Here is a 19,988-nt window from a genome sequence, read left to right on the forward strand (position 1 = left end):
GGAAATGTAGGGTTTATGACACTAAAATGCTACTTTGCAGTACTGTACAATAAATGGGTGTATACAAAGAACATACAGGTTATATAGTATATAGTAGCCAAGTTTGCACCCATTATTACATACCCACCTAGTAGCACAAACAGGTGCATCTAAAAGGTGAAAGTAGCTACATACTAGCCATGCAAACACCTTCCACCTTCCTGCCCCTTTTCACACTTTATTCCAATTTAATGAATAAACATCCCCACTGAGTTTGCTGACAAGAAAGGCAGTTCTTTATAAATCGCAGGGGTTTATTTACCTTAATTTATCAAGCATGTTATAGCTGAGCCACAAACGAATAAATCGCCTTATGTATGATTGCAAATACGTGTTTATGACAGCAGGAATATTAAACCCGTATATTTCCTTCTGTATCAGCGACTGAAAACTGTCCCCGACTCTCAAATGCTGTAGCACAAACTCTATTTGGTAAGCGGCTTTGCTAAGAATGCTGGGAGCGCATCTGGAAGGAGCTTAGCCTTCCCATAATAATCCAGATGTTTGCGCTAGTGGGCGGAGTCTCTCATAGCAGCCCCACCTGACCCCACCGCGCACACTTATTTACGAAACTATGGTGACGTTTCCGTTGCCGCAGCAACGCTCCGCCCCCCGCGCGGTGCGGACTAGGAAGTCACCGGTAACCTTCAGTCGCGGCCGGGAGCAGCGCAGGGAAGGAGCCGACGGCGTAGGGAGCGGCCATGGTGCTGATCAAAGAGTTGTAAGAGCCGGGCCGGGGCAGAATGGCGGACAGCTGCGGGAAGTGGCTGGAGGAGGGGAGGGCGCTGTGAGAATGAATGAGACGGCAGGTGTTGCGTGAGATGATGTCGGGCAGCCGCTCTGGCTCATTAGAGGGGATGCTGAGGAGAGTACGAGCCGCTGGGGATCTGCTGACATTTAGGAGCCCGATCCCTTGCTCTGTAATAGGATGACCGCTGTACTGAGGGTAGGGCTCAGGTATATTGCCCTGTACTGCTGTTCGTCTATGGGATCTGTTAGCGCTAAGATTGTGAGCAAGCTAACGCGGCAATGTGGGAATCGCAGGGACCGCAGGCTGGCAATTGGTGTGTGAGGGCAAGAGGGGCCAGTGTGTGAGGGCAAGAGGGCGCCAGTGTGTGAGGGCAAGAGGGGCCAGTGTGTGAGGGCAAGAGGGCGCCAGTGTGTGAGGGCAAGAGGGGCCAGTGTGTGAGGGCAAGGGGGCCAGTGTGTGAGGGCAGAGGGCGCCAGTGTGTGAGGCAAGAGGGCCAGTGGTGAGGCAAGGGCAGGGGGCCAGTGTGTGAGGGCAAGAGGGGCCAGTGTGTGAGGGCAAGAGGGGCCAGTGTGTGAGGGCAGTGTGTGAGGGCAAGAGTGTGTGAGGGCAAGAGAGTGTGTGAGGGCAAGAGGGGCCAGTGTGTGAGGGCAAGAGGGCCAGTGTGTGAGGGCAAGAAGTGTGTGAGGGCAAGAGGGCCAGTGTGTGAGGGCAAGAGGGGCCAGTGTGTGAGGGCAAGAGGGTGTGAGGGCAAGAGGGGCCAGTGTGTGAGGGCAAGAGAAGGGCGCCAGTGTGTGAGGGCAAGAGGGCCAGTGTGTGAGGGCAAGAGGGGCCTGTGTGAGGGCAAGAGGGGCCAGTGTGTGAGGGCAAGAGGGGCCAGTGTGTGAGGGCAAGAGGGGCCAGTGTGTGAGGGCAAGAGGGGGCCAGTGTGTGAGGGCAAGAGGGGCCAGTGTGTGAGGGCAAGGGGGCCAGTGTGTGAGGGCAAGGAGGTCAGTGTGTGAGGGCAAGAGGGGCCGGGGGCTTCCAGCTCAGGGGCAGGGGCAGGCTGGTGTCACGGAAGCTCAGCCTGTGACAAGCGATGGCCTCTGTGTCACTAGCGACTTTGCATGGGAAACTGGCCGAATAGGAAACCAACTTCAGCGCTGTAGTTTCTGTGTTTGTTTGACTAGGGCAGCATGAAAGTCACTACCCATGGCTGCTGCCAGACTCGGGCAGCTCGGATTGAATGGTTAAACGGGGCTCTGCTTAACATGTTCTTGCCCATGAGCAGGCTGTGCCCCCATGAATATGCCAGGGCATGCCATTTCTAGGTTAAATGTGTGATGCCAACGTTGCACACATGCCGCTTACAGTATACCCTTGCACCTGTGTCTGATCTGATAGCCTAATATAGTCTGTCTGCTTCCCCAGACTTTAATGCAGATCTGGACTGGGAGTCAAAATAGCCCTGGCATTTCAAGTAGAAAAAGGGCCAATCAGCCCCTGCCAGGCCAGTACATAGTGACTGTCTGTGGCATCTTACAGCAGCAATTTTCAGTACATGTAAGTCAATATGAAGGGATTGCACTAAAGCTTAGTGTAAAAGAGGCGTGCAGGGCAAGCCATTAGGCTGCATTGTTTTCCTGTGCTGTACTTGTTATCCAGGGTAGGGTGACCAAAACATCTAATATATACATGTTGCAGGGCAGTACTAGTTGCATTCTAATTAAACTGCATTCTGTTCTGCCCTGCTGACTAAATGTTCTAGACGTGTCCTTGAATTTTCAAGTGATCTGGTTACCCTAATCCAGTGGCTTCACTTCCAGATTTTATTTTCACCTATACTTACAGTTTTCTATAATTCTGGACAGTACCAATATTTCCCATCTGCAGGGAAAACCTCAACCCTAAACCTCCTCCAGAAAACCTTTTCCCTTTTTTTGGCTAGTATGGGGATCCAAATTACAGAATGACCCCTTATCCAGAATACCTCAGGTCCCAAGCATTCTGGATAACTGATCCCCCTGTAATTGCACATTTATGGTTCCTCTGAAGCAGTGAAAAATTGGTATGGTCTGCAACTTTACAGTAATAGCAAACATTCCCCAGGCTAATCTTGCGTAAGTATGTTCCTTTTAGTGATGGGCTGTGTGTTCCCTCAGAGATCACATGACCAGAAATAATGCAGCTCTAACTGTACCAGGAAGTAGTGTGGAAGCAAAAGGCAGAACTCTGTCCATTCATTGGCTGATGTGGCCTAGCAGTATGTGTGCCTTGGCTTGTTTGTGTGCACTGTGAATCCTATGATCCCAGGGGGCGGCCCTTAATTCTTAAAATGGCAATTTTCTATTTAGCAGTACCCAATAGCACATACTACTAAAAAAGTATATTTTTCTAAAAATGGTTTATTAAGATGAAGCGGGGTTTTACAAATGAGCTTGTTTATGCAATATATTGTTATAGAGACCTAAATTTTTTTAGAGTAGTTTTCCTTAATGGATGCAGAGCATTTGTATACAAGTTTATTGCAGTGTGAGCAGCATATCAGTGTTTGTAATGCTAACTTTAGTAGCGGATCCTGGTCTGGGTTTTAGCTTGAAGTTAGAAATGTATTTGCATATTGTGAAGTAGGGGACTGCGTGGGTGACCTACTGGAAAGGGGAGACTGGCAAGTGCGTAGAGTTGGAATAATCCCACGAGTAACAGATGACAAATTAAATTATCTGCCGTTATTTGTTCCCTGTAATTTCAGGCACAGTTTGGTTCTGAAAAAATAATTTCTTCCCCCCACCTATGTCAATCTGATGCATTGCTTGAACTAGCAGTATTGACAGTAATTGATATTATTGGTTTTCATAACAAAGGGCACTTTGAAAAATGCTTTGGCCAGTAGCTATTTACTGTTATTTATATAGCGCAGACACATTTTCTGCAGCACTTTACAGAGATTATACATGAATACATACAAAGGCCATGAGCAACCAATAAGATTTTTGCATCTCATGTTCAAGCAAATCTAGCTTCTTATTGTATGTTATGAGCCATTCTTACCCAACCAGGGTAAAAATTCCCCTTTACAACCTGATACCATATCTCTATATTTCAGTGCTCGGTTGAAGCAGGTTTTAGCCTACTCTTATAAAATGAAATCTCTGTGGTCACAGGTAGCTAAAGCTTATTTCCCGTTGCCTGTATGTTCTCTGTAAGCTAGTCATCTGGAACATAGTAACATTTAGTGCCCTAGAGCTCTCCCTTTAATGCCATGTTCCACAGCTACATATGTAATGTACAAATTAAACAATTCCAGTTCTGTTCAGAAATTACTGCTGTAATCCATAGAACCATAGTGCTGGGATGCTCAGTAAACACCAGGTATAGCATTACTTTGACAGAGCATACATTATAAGATTGGGCTTGTTAACACTACTGACAATAGATGGATACTGGTTAAGATTTGGTAATTATTTACTGGTTAAATGTAAAGCCTGATGTATCATCTGGTGGAAGATTGAATACAGGGTATACATTTAGGAATGATGTTACCGGGCCATCCTTACCAACGTACTGGTTCATACTGAGTTCATTGCTATGATTTTCTTGGAAAACCAAGGTGTGTGAGTGTGTATTATATTCCATTGTGGGATCATCATAAATTGTCACATGACTCCTTCTAATTTCAATTTCTTTCTTTTATAGCCGCGTTATTTTGCCGGTATCTGTGGAGGAGGTAAGATCTGCCACTTTTTTTTTTTTTTTTTTAAATTACAGATGACTGAAGGTTTGTGACATGATTTCTTGGCAAGTTATTTTGTGTGCTAGGTGAGTCAGTACAGAATAACAATAACACAACTTGTACTGTACTGTACCTTGCTCTTCCAGTTGTCAGCAATTCAAATGCTGCAGGATTGGTTTTTACCATTCCATTCAGGGCCTTTATCTGGCCCTAATGGGACCTCACTGAAATATAGGAACCATTTTGTTATTCTTAACTGTATTAAAAGAGTAGGAAATTTCGAATCACTGGGGGGTGCCAAATGTTAGGCAGCCCCCAGTGATTGTATTCACTTACCTGATACGGACTGGTGCTCCAGTTAGCAAAAAAACTGCACTGGCCCAGGGTACATGCAGGTGTGCAATCCTCTTCTGTCTTCTTTCTTCAAGCTGGCTGTGCGTGTGCAGTAGAGTGCAAAGCCGAACTTAAACAAAAAAGTCAGCTTTTTGACGCCACTGCGCATGTGTGGACTAAGGGATCACAGAGAAACAAGAAGGAAGAGGATCGCTCGCCTGCATGTACCCCGGGCTGGTGCGGTTAAACCTGAAAACCATATCGCCCCCCCCCCCCCCCCACGTGTCCTTTACCACTTGCTTCCTTCCAAATTGGGAATGGGGGGTGCCTGCTTAGATTGGGCCTGTGTCAGTGGGGCCCACCAGGTTCTTTCCTGATGTCCTTCCGGCCCAGTCCGACCCTGAGGAAAAAGATTACTGCAGATCAGCTTCTTCAGAAGTACCCCAGATCGGTAATGTTTTCTGGTAACAGGATCACCAGCCCGGAGTACCTGATAAGTGATTACAATCACTGGGGGATGCCTAAAGTTTGGCACCAAACCTGGTGATTAATCCTTTCCTTCTCTTTAAAGTATTGTTTTCAGATATTTGGTCCCTTCTACATTTGAACAACCTGCCTTGGATGCCTGCCATGCAGAGTTTTCTTTGCAAAGTACTCAAATCTCTATCAAACACACATCTGTCAGGCTCATGGATGGTTTAGGTGTGTCCCTCCATTTCCCTGCATTTTTCTCTGCCAGCTAGCAAAAAGAGTATACACTGTATGAATTACATACAATATATACTCTTTATTTTGCTAGCTAATGTTAAGATACAGCTCCCAGCATGCCAAGGACAGGATGCAGGAAAGCCATACTGGTAATCCCCAGACTGCACCATATTCTTTAAAATTTTGTTCCCAGCTAGAACATAGGTCCACTGGGATACAATATTGGGTGCTCTGGCAGCACGAGTAAGAACATAGACACAAAATCACTGTGTTAGCTCTGTGACAATGCTCTTCAATCGTTTGATATTTAATGTTTAAAGGGGTTGTTCATCTTTAACTTAACTTTAAGTTAACTTTTAACATGATGTAGAGAGTAATATTCTGAGATAATTTGCAGTTGGTCTTCATTTATTATTATTTGTAGTTTTTTAGTTATTTCATTTTAAGTTCAAGAGCTCTTCAGTTTGGAGTTTTAGTTGTTATTTGGTTGCTAGGGTACAGGTTACCTTAGCAACTAGGGATTGGTTTGGATGAGAGACTGGTATATGAATATGAGAGGGCCTGAATTGAAAAAAAAAAAATTGCAAAAAGTAACAATAACCATAAAACTGTAGCCTGGCAGAGCAATAGTTTTTTTTTAGCTGCTGGAGTCAGTGACCCCCATTTGAAAGCTGCGACGGGTTTCAAGAAGGCAAATAAATCAAAAACTATAAAAAAAAATATAATAAAGACCAATTGAAAAGTTGCTTAGAATTGGCCATTCTATAAAATATGAAAAGTTAGATTAAAGGTGAACCACCCCTTTAAACAGTGATGTTTAACAGAAAGTCATACAGGGTGCAGGCTGTGCAAGATATGTATCAGAAGATTGTTTGACATACTATCAGGAAACACAGAATATCTTTTTAGATTAGCATTGTGCATAATGCTGGGGCCAAGTTCAGAAAATCTTTGTCTGCTTGCATAAGGGATACGCACTGCATTAAGTAAACAATTCAAGTATTTTCTTCCATTTACCTATACCTTTCTAGGTCTGGCTGACGCCTATTCTGGACTCTTGTTTAACAACCATTACATTAAAAACTCCATATTCAGTTCAGATGTGTAGTGTGTGTGTGTGTTTCTGTGAAGCCTCTGTTTAATAATTGTACAGATTTTGCCTGGTCTAAATATTGGCATATATGCATGCTGGAACCCCATGGAAGTTACACCAAGTTAATACATGAAATATATTAAAGGTATCAACACTAACACAGTTCTGCAGTATATCTGCCAGGGAAAGAGTTAAAAGGACAGTAGGGCTCCTTTATTTACGCAAGTGCAAAGCACAAAAATGGACACAAAACTGAGCGTGCATTGATTCTTTTTAAAAAAGGCAGTTGCACCCATGCATGCTCCTTTGCAAATTGTGGCAAGCACCCAGTCTGATTAATTACGCACAAGTGAATGCATTGACACGAGAACCCTGGAATTATTGTCAGCCAGGACCTGTCAGTAATTTTAGGTGCCCTTAGTGGATTGAGTCAACAGCTGCAATTGCCTAGCGTCAATTGAAATGGGTGCTAATGCTGTTTTTGCTGTCACTGGATGTAATTTAGTAAAACAGATTAAACAAACTTTGCATTCATATTTGTTTATCGTGTGCAGGATGTAGTCGTAGCAACATTGCACTGGAAAATCTGGGAAAAGCTGCATTGTGGGTTAAAAAGCATTCTAATGGGTCTCCAAATTTTGCACATTGCAGTGTGTTTGTTAATAGGTCCTACTGTCGTGATATTACAATTTACACACACAGCTTCTGTATTTTGCTTGGCCCTAGAAACTCCTACCCCCACCAAAGACCTGATGCACAGGGCAGAAACTATTTCTCTTGCCTTCTGATGACCTGCCCTATCAGTGGAATCTGAGACCAGGCGTCACTTGTCTGTAATCCATAATGCATAGTGTGCCAGTCAAGCTTATTATTTTAAAGGGTTGCCTTTATTAAAGAACAGTATTTGTGTAGTATAGTATATATATTATTACTAGGATTGCAGTCATATTTATGTTGTACAGTGATATGTCTGTCAGGTTTAGACATATACAGGCCAGCACTGATACCTGGAAGTGGCAAGTGGTTGAGATATGAAAGCTAAGGCTGAAGGGAATAAAAATGATAACTGCATCTCTGTAAATAAAATTTGTTGCTTTCGATTTCTGGCGCCCACTCAGCCCAATCAACCCAACAGATCATGGGTGGCCTTACAGTCCCATTTGTCCCAGTGTGGATCTCAATGTGTATGGCCAGCTTAAATTCAAAATTGTACACGGGCTGATAATAGTTGCCAAAGCTGCCCCCCCCCCCCCCCCCCCAGTCTCCCAATGGTCCACCTGCCCAATATCTTTTTTTTTTTTTTTTTTTTTTTTTTAAAACAATAAGCCATAAATCTATCAGGCAGGTTATAAGATCCCTTTGGGCAAGAACTGCATTGGTACCTTGATGCAGCATTGTCCCAACAGGTTTTGCTTCTCTGTGTGATGTTATTGTTAGTTTGGGATCCAAATGATCATATCGGCTTACCAGTTTGGCCCTGCAAGCTGGTGCCCAAAGCTGGTATAGTGTGTGCCCAACTTCAGTTCAGAAAATCAGAAAAGTTTTGTTTATGGACAGAAAAACAATATTCCGGAACACTAGTATTTTTAGTAATGGAAAAAAGAAGCCTAATTTAAGGAAATGTAATTTATAAGCAATATTACAGTATACTTGTTTCCAAATTTGTGTAAATGTAGTTGCTATTAAAAGCAGTACATGTCTATCCCTTTATATTGTCTGCACTGCCTCTCATGAAAATAATGTAGCAAACCCTGGCTCTCTATTAGCCAAGACTACAGCTCCCATGTTGCCTTGCACATTCTCTGAATAACAGATTTGTGAAGAAGCATGCAAGGTACTGTGGGAAAGTGAGTCCTGGCTGGAGGAGAGCTGAGTTTACCTAACTTGTTGCACAGTAAGGGCAAGCCACACAGCAAAACCTACAAATAATGCAAAATCTTTTTTTTTAATGCAAACATTTTTTTAATTAATGTATGTTGCAAAGTTGCTTAGAATAGTATTTTATGTACATTTTTCTATTATTTAGATCAAGTTCTCCTTTAATTACTTGTCTTTTTATATAGATAAAATTTCCTAGATTTATCAGTTACAGTAACACTAAAAAATAAAAATGTTTTAAAATAATTAAAATATAATGTACTGTTGCCCTGCACTGGTAAAAGTTGCGTGTTTGCTTCAGAAACCCTACTATAGTTAATAGAAATAGCTGCTGTGTAGCCATGGGGGCAGCCATTTAAATTGAAATAAGGAGAAAAGGCACAGGTTACATAAGAAGATACCAGATAAACTGTGTAGAATACAATGGGAATCTATGCTATTTATCTGTTATCTGCTTAGTAACCTGTGCCTTTTCTCCTTTTTCAATTTAAATGGCTGCCCCCATGGCTACACAGCAGGGTATTTATATAACTGCAGTAGTGTTTATGAAGAAAACATACAACTTTTACCAGTACAGAGCAATAGTATATAATATAATATATTAATTATTTTTATACACTTTCATTTTTTGGTGTTACTGTACCTTTAACATAAAAAAAAACACAAAGGGTCCTCATTGCATGGCTCCCTTACTAAATGTTCTGCCAAACATTTCCAGGAACTGCAGATATCAACCTGTCTGTGTTAGGTTTCCCTGTCAGCAGTGTTGTTTTTCTCTGCCTTTCCCACAGCTAAAACAGGACTTGGTAAGAACCCTTCTCATTGAGTACAGATTGTCATGTTCATCTTGGGGGAATGGGAGAACTCAGGCACTGACCTATGGATCAGTGCATCAAAATGAAACTAATTAGCAAGTCTCCAGCTCATATGTTGCGATGGCCAAATAGGTGCTTGCAGTAAGGACAGCTGTGGGTTAATTTTCCCTCTTTGTGCATCCCCTTGGTACAGCCAAAAGTGCACTGCCACAACTTAGTCACTTGTGTAGTCTTAATGGTTTATTAAGGGCATGGAAGCTAAACTAGCCTGTCCGCTGCATCGTTTGTTTGAAATATTTTGGGCTCCTCCAGGGTATAGAAATGTTGGCATAGAGCTAAGCTGTGAGCCATTAAAAGTTCTGTCCTGAGAAAATGAGCATGTAATCCCATGGAAGGAAGATATGGGAAATTATACTTCTAGAAAAGTATCCCTTCAAGTGTAGCACAGGTGCCTGCCAGAAAAACATAACTGTGCAAAATGTTTCTTTCCATAGAGCCCTTAAATTAAATTATTCTAAATAGCTTCCTCCAGTGCTTACCTTGTCCTGTTAGGGCTGCTGTACATGGAACATGATAAAACTTGCATTAATACTAATTAGCATGCAGATGTTAAAAATTGACTTGTGTTCATAAATGATGAAAAAACGGTAAAAAAACTGTAGTCTTTATCAAAATCCTTGCATCGAGGATTGTAGCTAACCATTAACTGAGGAAAACTAGGAACAAGTCCCCTATTGTTTGACAGAAGGCTGATTTCATATTTTAGTTACCGTATATACTCGAGTATAAGCCAATCCGAATATAAGTCGAGGTACCTAATTTTACCTAAGAAAACTAGAAAAACTTATTGACTCGAGTATAAGCCTATAGGGTGGGAAATGCAGCGGCTATTGCTAAGTTTCAGTAATCAAAATAAATACCAATACAATTACATTAAATGAGGCATCAGTGGGGTATATGTTTTTAAATATTTATTTCAAAGAAAAACAGTAAATTAGCTCTGTAAGTGGAGAAGAGGGTCAACAAAAACATTATGGTATCAATAATGATACCTTAAGAGTACTACCCCCTTAGCTCAATCAGCAACCCAGCTAAAACACAAAGTTAAAATCATTCAAAACTATATATAGATTATATAGAATATAAAGTGCAATGTCTAGTGCAGAATGGGACAGGTGAGAACGGTAGATGAAGATGAATTTGGGAGCGGCCCAGGGCACTGGAGGGTCTGGTTGTGGGTGGCCTAATTTGCACACAAAAGACAGAGTGTGCTAGTCTGGAGGGACCCATGGCACCCGACTCGAGTATAAGCCGAGGGTGACTTTTTCAGCACATTTTGGGTGCTGAAAAACTAGGCTTATACTCGAGTATATACAGTATTACCATTGTGCCTTGGCCAAGGGAAGGATTTGGGCTCTCATTTTAAACACGGACAGGGACCGTAGTGGATCTCTGGATCCAATAAAGGAGCCATTTTTAAAGTTAATGATCATTTAATTATTATTTACTACAAGATTGGGAGGATTTTCACTTATGCTATAGATATTTTTTAAGAAATTAGATGAACCATGATGAAAGGAATTCTTGTGAGTATGAGCACTAATATCAGCAATACAATAAAATGACATAGAAAAAAATCTTTGGAAAAGTTTGTAATAGTACATACATACCACCCAACAAAATGAAAGCGAAGTACCAGAATGTGGATATATTTGGGCAAAAGAGAATCACCCCAGCATTTTAGCACAAGCTTTTGTCAAGGGAAATTCTTCTTGACAAAGATGATTTGATTCTGACAGTCTAATATTTTATAGTTATAGTTGACTAACTGTATGGGACAATTTTATTATATGGCCATGCTTGTGAGGTGTTGACCAGTGCATGCAATGCCATGTACAGTGTTACAAGCACAATTGCTAGAATACCAACTTGTGCATAATTGCATCCCTTAGGGCCCATTCTCTGTGCATTTTAGCACAAAGTGTAGAGCACAGCTTAAACTGGCCATACACGGGCAGATCCGCTCGCTTGGCGATGTCACCAAGCAAGCGGATCTTCACTCGATATCCCCACCTACGGGTGGTGATATCGGGGAGGCATGTAGACAAAACGATCTAAATTCTGCACGCGGCAATGGGGCAGTCGGTTCAGGGACCGCATCAACGAGTCGATGCGGTCCCTGATCCGACTGAATTTTCTAACCTGCCCGATCGATATCTGGCCAGATATCGGTCGGCCAGGCCCCTCGTTACTGCCCCTACACGGACCGATAAGCTGCCGAGTCGGTCCAAGGGCCTTTACTTCCAAGGTTCGGAAAGATTCTTCTAGATTGTTAATAACTTCCTGCTAAAGTGTTTAGCTGATGTTTATCATTGCCATTTTATGTCTGTAGCACATCCATCATTGGGAGTTTGCCTGTGTGGGTTTCACATTTGATATCTGTATTTGCCCTTTAAACTCATGTTACTATTAGTAATCCCCTATAGACTATATCAATATTCTGGTGCCGAAAAGTAACTAAAGTAAGGCCCCAGTCTCCTATAAGGCTGGACACATAAACAAATGTTGGCTAGTCCATATTTTTTAAACTTCTCTCTTTCTAATAGTTCTTGAATGTCTCTGGAAAAATGGAGGCAGTTGGGTCTATACTGCCTCTTGTTCTCAGAGTATGCAGCTGCTGAAGGTAAAAGTAACTTTTGGTATAACCATTTCCCAGTCCCTTATTTAAATGAACTAAGAAGCCCATGATGGAAACTGCAAGCTGAAACTGAGGAACAAGTGCATGGTTTTCAGCAGCTGTATAATTGCAAGGCTGACTCATTTGGGAAGTGAAACTGCTTTAATCAGTGGTTACGTTTGTTCACTGAGCTGGAATTAAAATGTTGGGGTGTTGTTGGGTGTGGCTTTTCCCGCACAAAATGAAAAAAGGAACAGAGGTTTTTTTTTTTTAGGTTTTTTTTTAAATGATTTATTTATTATTCTTATTGCTGCATAGTTACTGTACCTAGTTTTCAAGAATTTGGCAGTTCTTCACAGCATAGCATTCTTGGATACAAAGTTCTCTGGGGATCCTGGCAAAGTGTCCTGCACTGCACTCTTCCACACAAGGATCTAAAGCTCAGTGGTTGCATTATTGGTTTTATTGTTGCTCTTTGATTGTACTCCTTGCTTTGTACCATTGGAGAAACCATTACACTATACCATTACATTATACCTTAACCTGGAGAGCTGCTGAACAAAAGCCAAAATCATCTAAAAAAAAAAAGACAAATTGCGAATTGTCTCAGAATAGCACTCTCTACATCAGGGATCCCCATCCTTTTCAAGCTGTGAGCCACAGTCAAATGGAAAAAGTGTTGGGGAGCAACACAAGCACAGAAAAAGTTCCTGGGGGTGCAAATAAGAACTATAATTTGGCTATTTGGTAGCCAATACTGTATGTGGACTGGCAGCCTATATAAGGCTGTGTTTGACTTTGCACTGGGTTTTATGCAATCAACACTTGCCTCCAAGCCAGAAGTTTAACAATAAGCACCTACTTTGAGGCCACTGGGAGCAACATCCAAGGGGTTGGGGAGCAACATGTTGCTCACGAACCACTGGTTGGGGATCACTGCTCTACATCATAGTAAAATTTAATTTAAAGGTAAAAAAAACCTTAAGTGCACGCATGAGCAAGTCTGTTTTAGAATTTAGTCTACGATGAGAAAAGAGCTTTAACCATGTGTAAGGTGATTTCCTCTGAGCAACAAAGTGCCATGTGTATCATTGCCTTAATGTTTTAATGGAGACAGGCAATTATAGTTTAAAAGCAGCTGGGCTTTACTTTATATTGCAGTAATTTTTGTTTTATCACACAAGGCGCTTTGTTTTGTAGCCATGACTTTGGTTTTGCTGCCATTGTGAACAGCTGGAATTTTTTAAAGGAGAAGGTATGGCTAAGTCACTTGGGGTGCAAAAATGTTAGGCACCCCCAAATGACTTTAATCGCTTACCTTGTACCCCGGGCTGGTACCTCTGTTCAGAGAAAACCGCACCAGCCCGGGGTACATGTAGCGAGCGCTTCCTTCTTCCGCGTTTCTTCTGCCGGCGAAATCCCTGGCACATGCGCATTAGAGTAAAAAGCCAACTTTGTTGTTAAACTTCGGCTTTTCACTCTTAATGCGCATGCACGTGCACAAGCGTGCCAGTGCGGAAGAAGGAAGCGCTCGCTGCTACCCCGGGCTGGTGCTGTTCTCTCTTAACAGGGACACCAGCCCGGGGTACAAGGTAAGCGATTAAAGTGACTTAGGCTTTCCTTCTCCTTTAAATTACGGCTTATCTAGTTATATTTATATACTACTTTTAGTTGGCGCATATATATTTATATATAATCAATTATGTAATGCATTTTAATATTAGTAAGAAGTGCTTTTTCAGCGATGTGTGCAGTCAATTCCAGTTATCTCCCTTTCATGTTCCTTATGCCGTTCAGCCCACTTATTATATTGGTCAGGATTCTGTTCCCTGTTATGACTCATGCATTAAGCTCAGCCCTGGCCTGGCAGTAGGGAGTTTTCACATGCAAAGGAAAAAGAAATGGTAAGAGAATTATGCCACTGAAGCTACAAGCCAAAAGCACAGCACAGGCTCAGAGATCTGTGTAATAGTTGCTCACAGGCTGTATCTAGTCTAAAGTAACTTTTAAATTCCCTTTTCTGCTAGTACCAGTCATTATTTATTTTGCAATTAATATGTTTCTCGTGGAGTAGTGCGTGTGTGTGTATATATGTATGTATATGTATAAGGTGCAGGTTGGAGCATACCTAAACACAAAAGATTGTTTCCATTATATTCTGCCTGGTTGTACTCATGAGCATTTGAAGTTGCAGTTTATTGCGTTTGCATTTCACTGCATCTTTTAGCTGCAACATGCTACACATCCCAACCCGACCCGTGCCCGCCCCGCAATGACATCACAAAAAGGGAGGGGCGTGCTGGGCGCACGCCTATAAATACAGAAGTCGTAAGAGGTAATGGGCAGTGTTAGATTGCAGGCGGGTAAGCGGAAGAGCTCAACCCGAACCAGCTGGCAAACTGCAAGTCATGTGCCGAGGTTGGCCCGAACCCGCCCGGGTCCTGCGGGTATCGGCCCAGCCTGCACATCACTACTAGATGTGCATTCAAAGGTCAATAAAATGAAAGTTTTGTATTTGAAACTCACAAAAACACACACAGTTGTTTTAAAAATGCACTTAGTTTTGTGAAGTGCAGTTGCCAGTAGCAGCCGATAAGGTCTTTACTTTGTTTTTTGGTTTGTTGTAGAATGTTTAAAAGTAATTGCTGATTGGTTGCTATTTGCAACCGCAATTGTGCAATATAGCACCTATGTTCATAAATCATCCCCCTGTTCTTTAGTGCCACAAATAAAATATCAATATGCTTTTTGGCTGCTAGAGTCAGTGACCTTTTCTGTAGCGATGTGCAAAAAAACAAACTATTAGAAAGTATATAATGTGCAACAGACTATATATTATTCATGCTATATCCAATCAGTGGATCAAATTGCTATGGTCCTAGACTTAAAGCACTCAGGGGTGACTGCACAAAATAAAAATAGTACCCAAGTGCATTTGAACATTGGTTGCACACTTTGTGGGTGGGCACACAAAGCATATCAGAGGAATTTTCATGGTTAAATTTTGGCGGTCCCTAAATCATAATGGATCCAAATTGTGGTCCTACTTTTTTGAAAGTAAAAAAGTGACTTATTCAAAGGATACTCAGATCAGAACCAAAGTTGTTTTGTTCATATTTATGTACACTTCTAGTATGGGTTCCGTTGTCCTGAAACCCCTTATCCAGAGAGGACTGAATTAAGGGAAGGCTGTCTCTCTCAGACAAATTTTAAAAAATAATTGTTTTTTCTCTCTAATAAAAAAAAAAAACAGTAGCTTGTACTGGTCCAGATTGAGATATAATTAATCCTTATTGGAGGCAAAAAAAAAATGTTAGTGGATTCAATTAACATGTGATCTTTTTAGTAGCCTTAACTATGGTATGATGATGATCCAAATTACAGAAAGACCCCTTATCCGGAAAACCCCAAGTCCTAAGCATTTTGGATAACAGGTCTTATTCCTGTATTTAGATATTAGTTACTCGTTTGTTTGTTTCCTGACTAGGAACCTTTTAATCTGCTGCTTTGAAAGGTTCTGGTGGAAGGATATGGCTTTACTTTGCCATCTTTAGGCTATTGGAGAGCATTGTTGCTTCAAGGCATACCCTAAATCAGTGCTGTCCAACTGGCGGCCCGCGACCCCCTCTGTGTGGCCCCCCCACCTGTCTGGCACGTTGACATCCTTACCCCGGCAGTTTCACAACAGTTCACACTTCCAGTCATGTACTTTGAAGGATTAACACCTTCATCAATGAGAATCTTGGTACCATTATGATTGGATCATACCTTCTTACACCTGTCAGTTTCAGCTAACACCTAACTGAACAAGTTCAATGGAACCATTGTGATTGGATGTCTGTGACTCTACTACCATCGAGTTTAAATACCGGGGAATTCCCTACCAGTCATTTGAACTGAAGAAGCCACTCGGATGAGTGGTGAAACGTTTTCAAGAAAAACTCAGAAAAGTCCAGTTGTTTTAGACTTAATTCTACTAGATACTGTATACCTTTTGAGTAAGCATTAAATTGTATCAGTACTGAGATTAACTGGCCCCCTGCATGGTTCTCACCTCAGATTCAGGCTGTAATCCCTCTGTATTGTTTAAACATGTAATCCCCTGTGTTTTTCACACCTTTTAATACCTGCACTGTTCACCCCCTGCAGTGTTCACACCTCAGGCTCAGACTGTAATCACTCCCATTGTTCACTTCTTCACACCTCAGACATAGGTACTGTAGGCAGAGTATGGCACATACAGCCAGCATAGGTCAGGGAGGGTATGGCATACACAGGCAGGGTAGGGCAGGCAGAGTATGGCACACACAGGCAGGGTAGGGCAGGCAGAGTATGGCACACAGAGGCAGCATAGGGAAGGCAGAGTATGGCACACACAGGCAGGGTAGGACAGGCAGAGTATGGCACACACAGACAGCATAGGACAGACAGAGTGCTGCCTTTGTGTGCCATACTCTGCTTGCCCTATGCTGCTTGTGGGAGGTGAACCTGGCAGGGGTTTGTTGTGGGAGTTTGTTAGCAGTTGGAAATAGCCATTAAATGGTCCCTAAGGTGTGTAATTATGTACTGGGGGTTGCTCTGCTATCCACAGGGGAGGAGGAGGCAGCATATGGGATATCTTAATATGACATAATTCTTTCACATATGAATGATGGTTGATATCCCCACAGTAAGGACCAAGCATTTGGGATTTTGCTGTACTACCACCATTGTGATAAAATAGGTGTGGTTTGAAGTGGGTGTGGTTTCAAAAAGGGGAGTGGTCAAAACTGGCTTCCATTAGCGGCCCTCCACCATGTATGCTAGAGAAATTCCGGCCCTCGGCACCGTAGAAGTTGGACAGCACTGCCCTAAATGAATAGATCTGCATATCTTGCATTTGTTTGTTGGTTTTTGTTAATTTTGTTTTTAGCTTTTCCTAATCCATCTGCCATTAGGTAACTCTTAGCTGTACCTATGCATTGTACTAGTGAACGTACCTGTTAGAGAAACAAATCCATGCATTTTTTAAAGATCAGTTTGGGATAATGCATGTTTTTTCACCTAAAATTTCTAACCTTTCACTTAGTGAATGCAGCACCACAAGTTTTTACCCATTAGGTATTATCTCCTGGCAAATTTTTAGTGCCAGTGCACAGATCTTTCATCCTTCCTCCCCCAACCACGTCACTTCCACAAACTTAATTGCGGCCCATTGTGCATCCAGAATTGCAGAGCCACACCCACATCTTTGGCCATGTAACTTCCCATCTTGGACAGTTTGCATGCACTGCTTGCTGATCAGAAAGATGGATGTTGAGAAAGAGAGGGATACAGCTAAAAGCCATAGTCAACACTGCTGAGCAGCTCTGTAGTTCTGGACATGCTATGGGGCAAGTGTCAGAGACATGAAGGGAAGGGGGCTAGAGGATGTGTATTGGTACTAAAATTAAAAATTTGGCAGGGAAGCTTAACTTCCCCTTTAAATAAAGATGTATACATTATGTCCCCTAAGATTCAATAATTCGGCAAAAACTAGCAAAATAATATGAATGTGAGATTAAAATTTTTTTTCTATTGTCGCCTATTTTATGCTTTCAGTAAGCTGCATTTATATGTATAAAATGCACCATTTTCATTTTTACTTGATTATAAAAACGCTTCACTGTATTATTCATTATGGACATTCTCTCCTTGGTTACTTTTATTCAGAATCTGAGCTAAGGCACTGGTCATGTAATATTTTATTTAGGGTAAAGGTTGACAAGCTCCTCATTGATCCTAATTTTGTCTGAACCTTTCATTAGCTATTCCAGTTGGCAGGAAGGGCATATGGGTGCCGATTGGGATTACTGGTACTACTTTTAGTAAAACCAAAACTATTGCTTGCACATCTTTAATAAATTCAGCCTTATCAGTCAGTCTTCCTTCCAGACACAGTACATGTTTATCTGAAGCTGGCGATGGGCATTCCTGACATTTTCTCTGTTTTTAGAGCAGCAGCATGCCTTCCATCATATCTGTAAAGCAACAGACAGGCTGCTGTTCAAATGTGTTCTAAAGTGTCATTCAGAAAGTACAGTTCAAAATATTTAGATCATTTTTCAAATTAAACTTTAAAATTTATCTCTGTATTTCGTCCTTTTGTGGTTCTGACATTTTGGATACAGTTTGTGGAAATGGTAACCTGCCTTTGTGCTAAAATATGCAACAAAATTCTGTACTGAGATTATTTTTCCTACCATTCCTCAGCATACAGTGCAACCTGTTATAATTTTTTTCCACTGTGTGATTGTTGCTGTCGTGACAATTGCTTGTGTCGCCCCTCATTGTTTCACTCTCCATGAACGCATGCTGAGCTGGATTGGAACAAGGTTGATAGAGCTGGATACTGTGTGCACTGCCTTTTCACATGGTGCTTCACTAAAACACAACATGGTCCTTAAATGTGTGTTCTTTTATATTTGTAGGATTCAGCCTTTAGAAAACTGCTTTGTCTTTAGACAGTGCATCTGTCAAACTGATTAATATGCCTTGTTTGAGGCCCATTCAGGCTGCATTCACCTCCTAGGGGGCATAGTGCTGCATGGGCAAACACTCATGTGCAAAGGCCCTAAGTACCAAACCCTAAATGCTTTGTCACACAAGATGACTAATACACACAGACAATTTTGTGAGATTCCATTCCAACACTTTTATATTTTGGGTGCACCTTGGCCACGTGGGTGAACGGAGCAGTAGGGGCCAAAATAGGGAACTCCTGAAGAATCTGTGTTGTCATGCCTGAAACAGACTATTTTCTTTTCCGTCTGAAGAACGAAGTGACTTAATTTCTAGTGAAAAAGTTCTTCCAGGAAAAGGGATTTTCGAGAACTGTAGTACACAACTCTGCTTATTACCCAATATAGTTGGGCAATCCATGTATATGAGAGCAACTTAAAGGGGCATAGGAAATTCTAGTGGGACATAGGAGACTGAGATGGCTATAATATATTTATTTTATGTAAATGGCAGAAAGAGGTGACTGGTACTTACTGATGTTGTGAGGGAAGTTAGACTTATGGCCAACAACTGCAGCTGCAGTCTTTTGTGTTCCACACATTAAAAGCTGTGTAGCCTACACACCATATCAATATTCATTGCAAATTTTTTTAAAATTTCTTTTTATTTAATATTGAGTGTGATTTGGTACATTAGGATAAATAACATTTTCAACCCAATAATATTTTGAACCCCGATTTTGCATGGGCAATTAGGAAATTATTTGTATGCATGTAACTTTTCTATATATAAGCTAATTATAGTGCAAGATGTCAGTGGCTTGTCTGATTTTAAAGGGGCGTGGAGGCAATTGGGTTCTTAGGTATCATGTTTAGTATGGGGAAAAAAAGGCTATTTTTATTTTGTATATTTTGAGTTGCAATATTATTACATATTAGGATGAAGAGCAAATGAACACTTTGGACTCTGAAGAACTCTCTTTATTATTTTCTGTGCGACATCCAGACTGATGACTGGTTATTAGACCACCTTAAAGGATGTCTGGATGCAGCACATATTTTTGAGCTGTAATAGCAGGGTGCTAGTAATTGCGATCATACATGGCTAGTCATAGTACTACTCTCAGTACTGTACAATACTGTATTTTGGAGCAAAATACACTATCACTGCACAGGGCCTGGTGCTTTGCAGCACCTCCACTTTGTTTTAAATGGAGGTCATTTTTTTTTTTTTTTTGCTGCCCCCCCCCCCCAGCAGAAATTACTAGTGTGCAATTATCCAATAGGATGGGGCACAGACCGTTTTAGGGGTTTTTCCATTAGCTGAAATAAATACATTGAGTGGCTGTCTCCGTGGATACACTGCATTTTTAGCATCATTATTATTGTACTAGTGAAATAATAGTATAATAGCAATGATTTATATTACAGAGATAATCATATTACAATTATATGTATTACAATCAATGCATATTTCAATGTATACAAAACCTTTTAACCTTAACC

At 41.5% G+C, this 19,988-nt stretch overlaps 1 protein-coding gene across 2 annotated transcripts in view; it reads left to right on the plus strand.

Annotated features, from left to right (window-relative positions):
* Positions 1 to 702: 702 nt before the first annotated feature.
* Positions 703 to 19,988, plus strand: part of pitpna (phosphatidylinositol transfer protein alpha) — a 37,438-nt gene continuing 18,152 nt past the window's right edge. Inside the window, 2 exon segments of one of the 2 annotated variants that reach the window (NM_001097363.1) lie at positions 703 to 760; positions 4,463 to 4,493. In NM_001097363.1, the coding sequence (NP_001090832.1) occupies positions 741 to 760; positions 4,463 to 4,493 (51 nt within the window). In that variant the 5' untranslated portion in view covers positions 703 to 740. 2 annotated transcript variants of the gene reach the window in all.

This window comes from Xenopus tropicalis, chromosome 2, assembly GCF_000004195.4.
Source record: "Xenopus tropicalis strain Nigerian chromosome 2, UCB_Xtro_10.0, whole genome shotgun sequence".
Taxonomy (NCBI): domain Eukaryota; kingdom Metazoa; phylum Chordata; class Amphibia; order Anura; family Pipidae; genus Xenopus; species Xenopus tropicalis.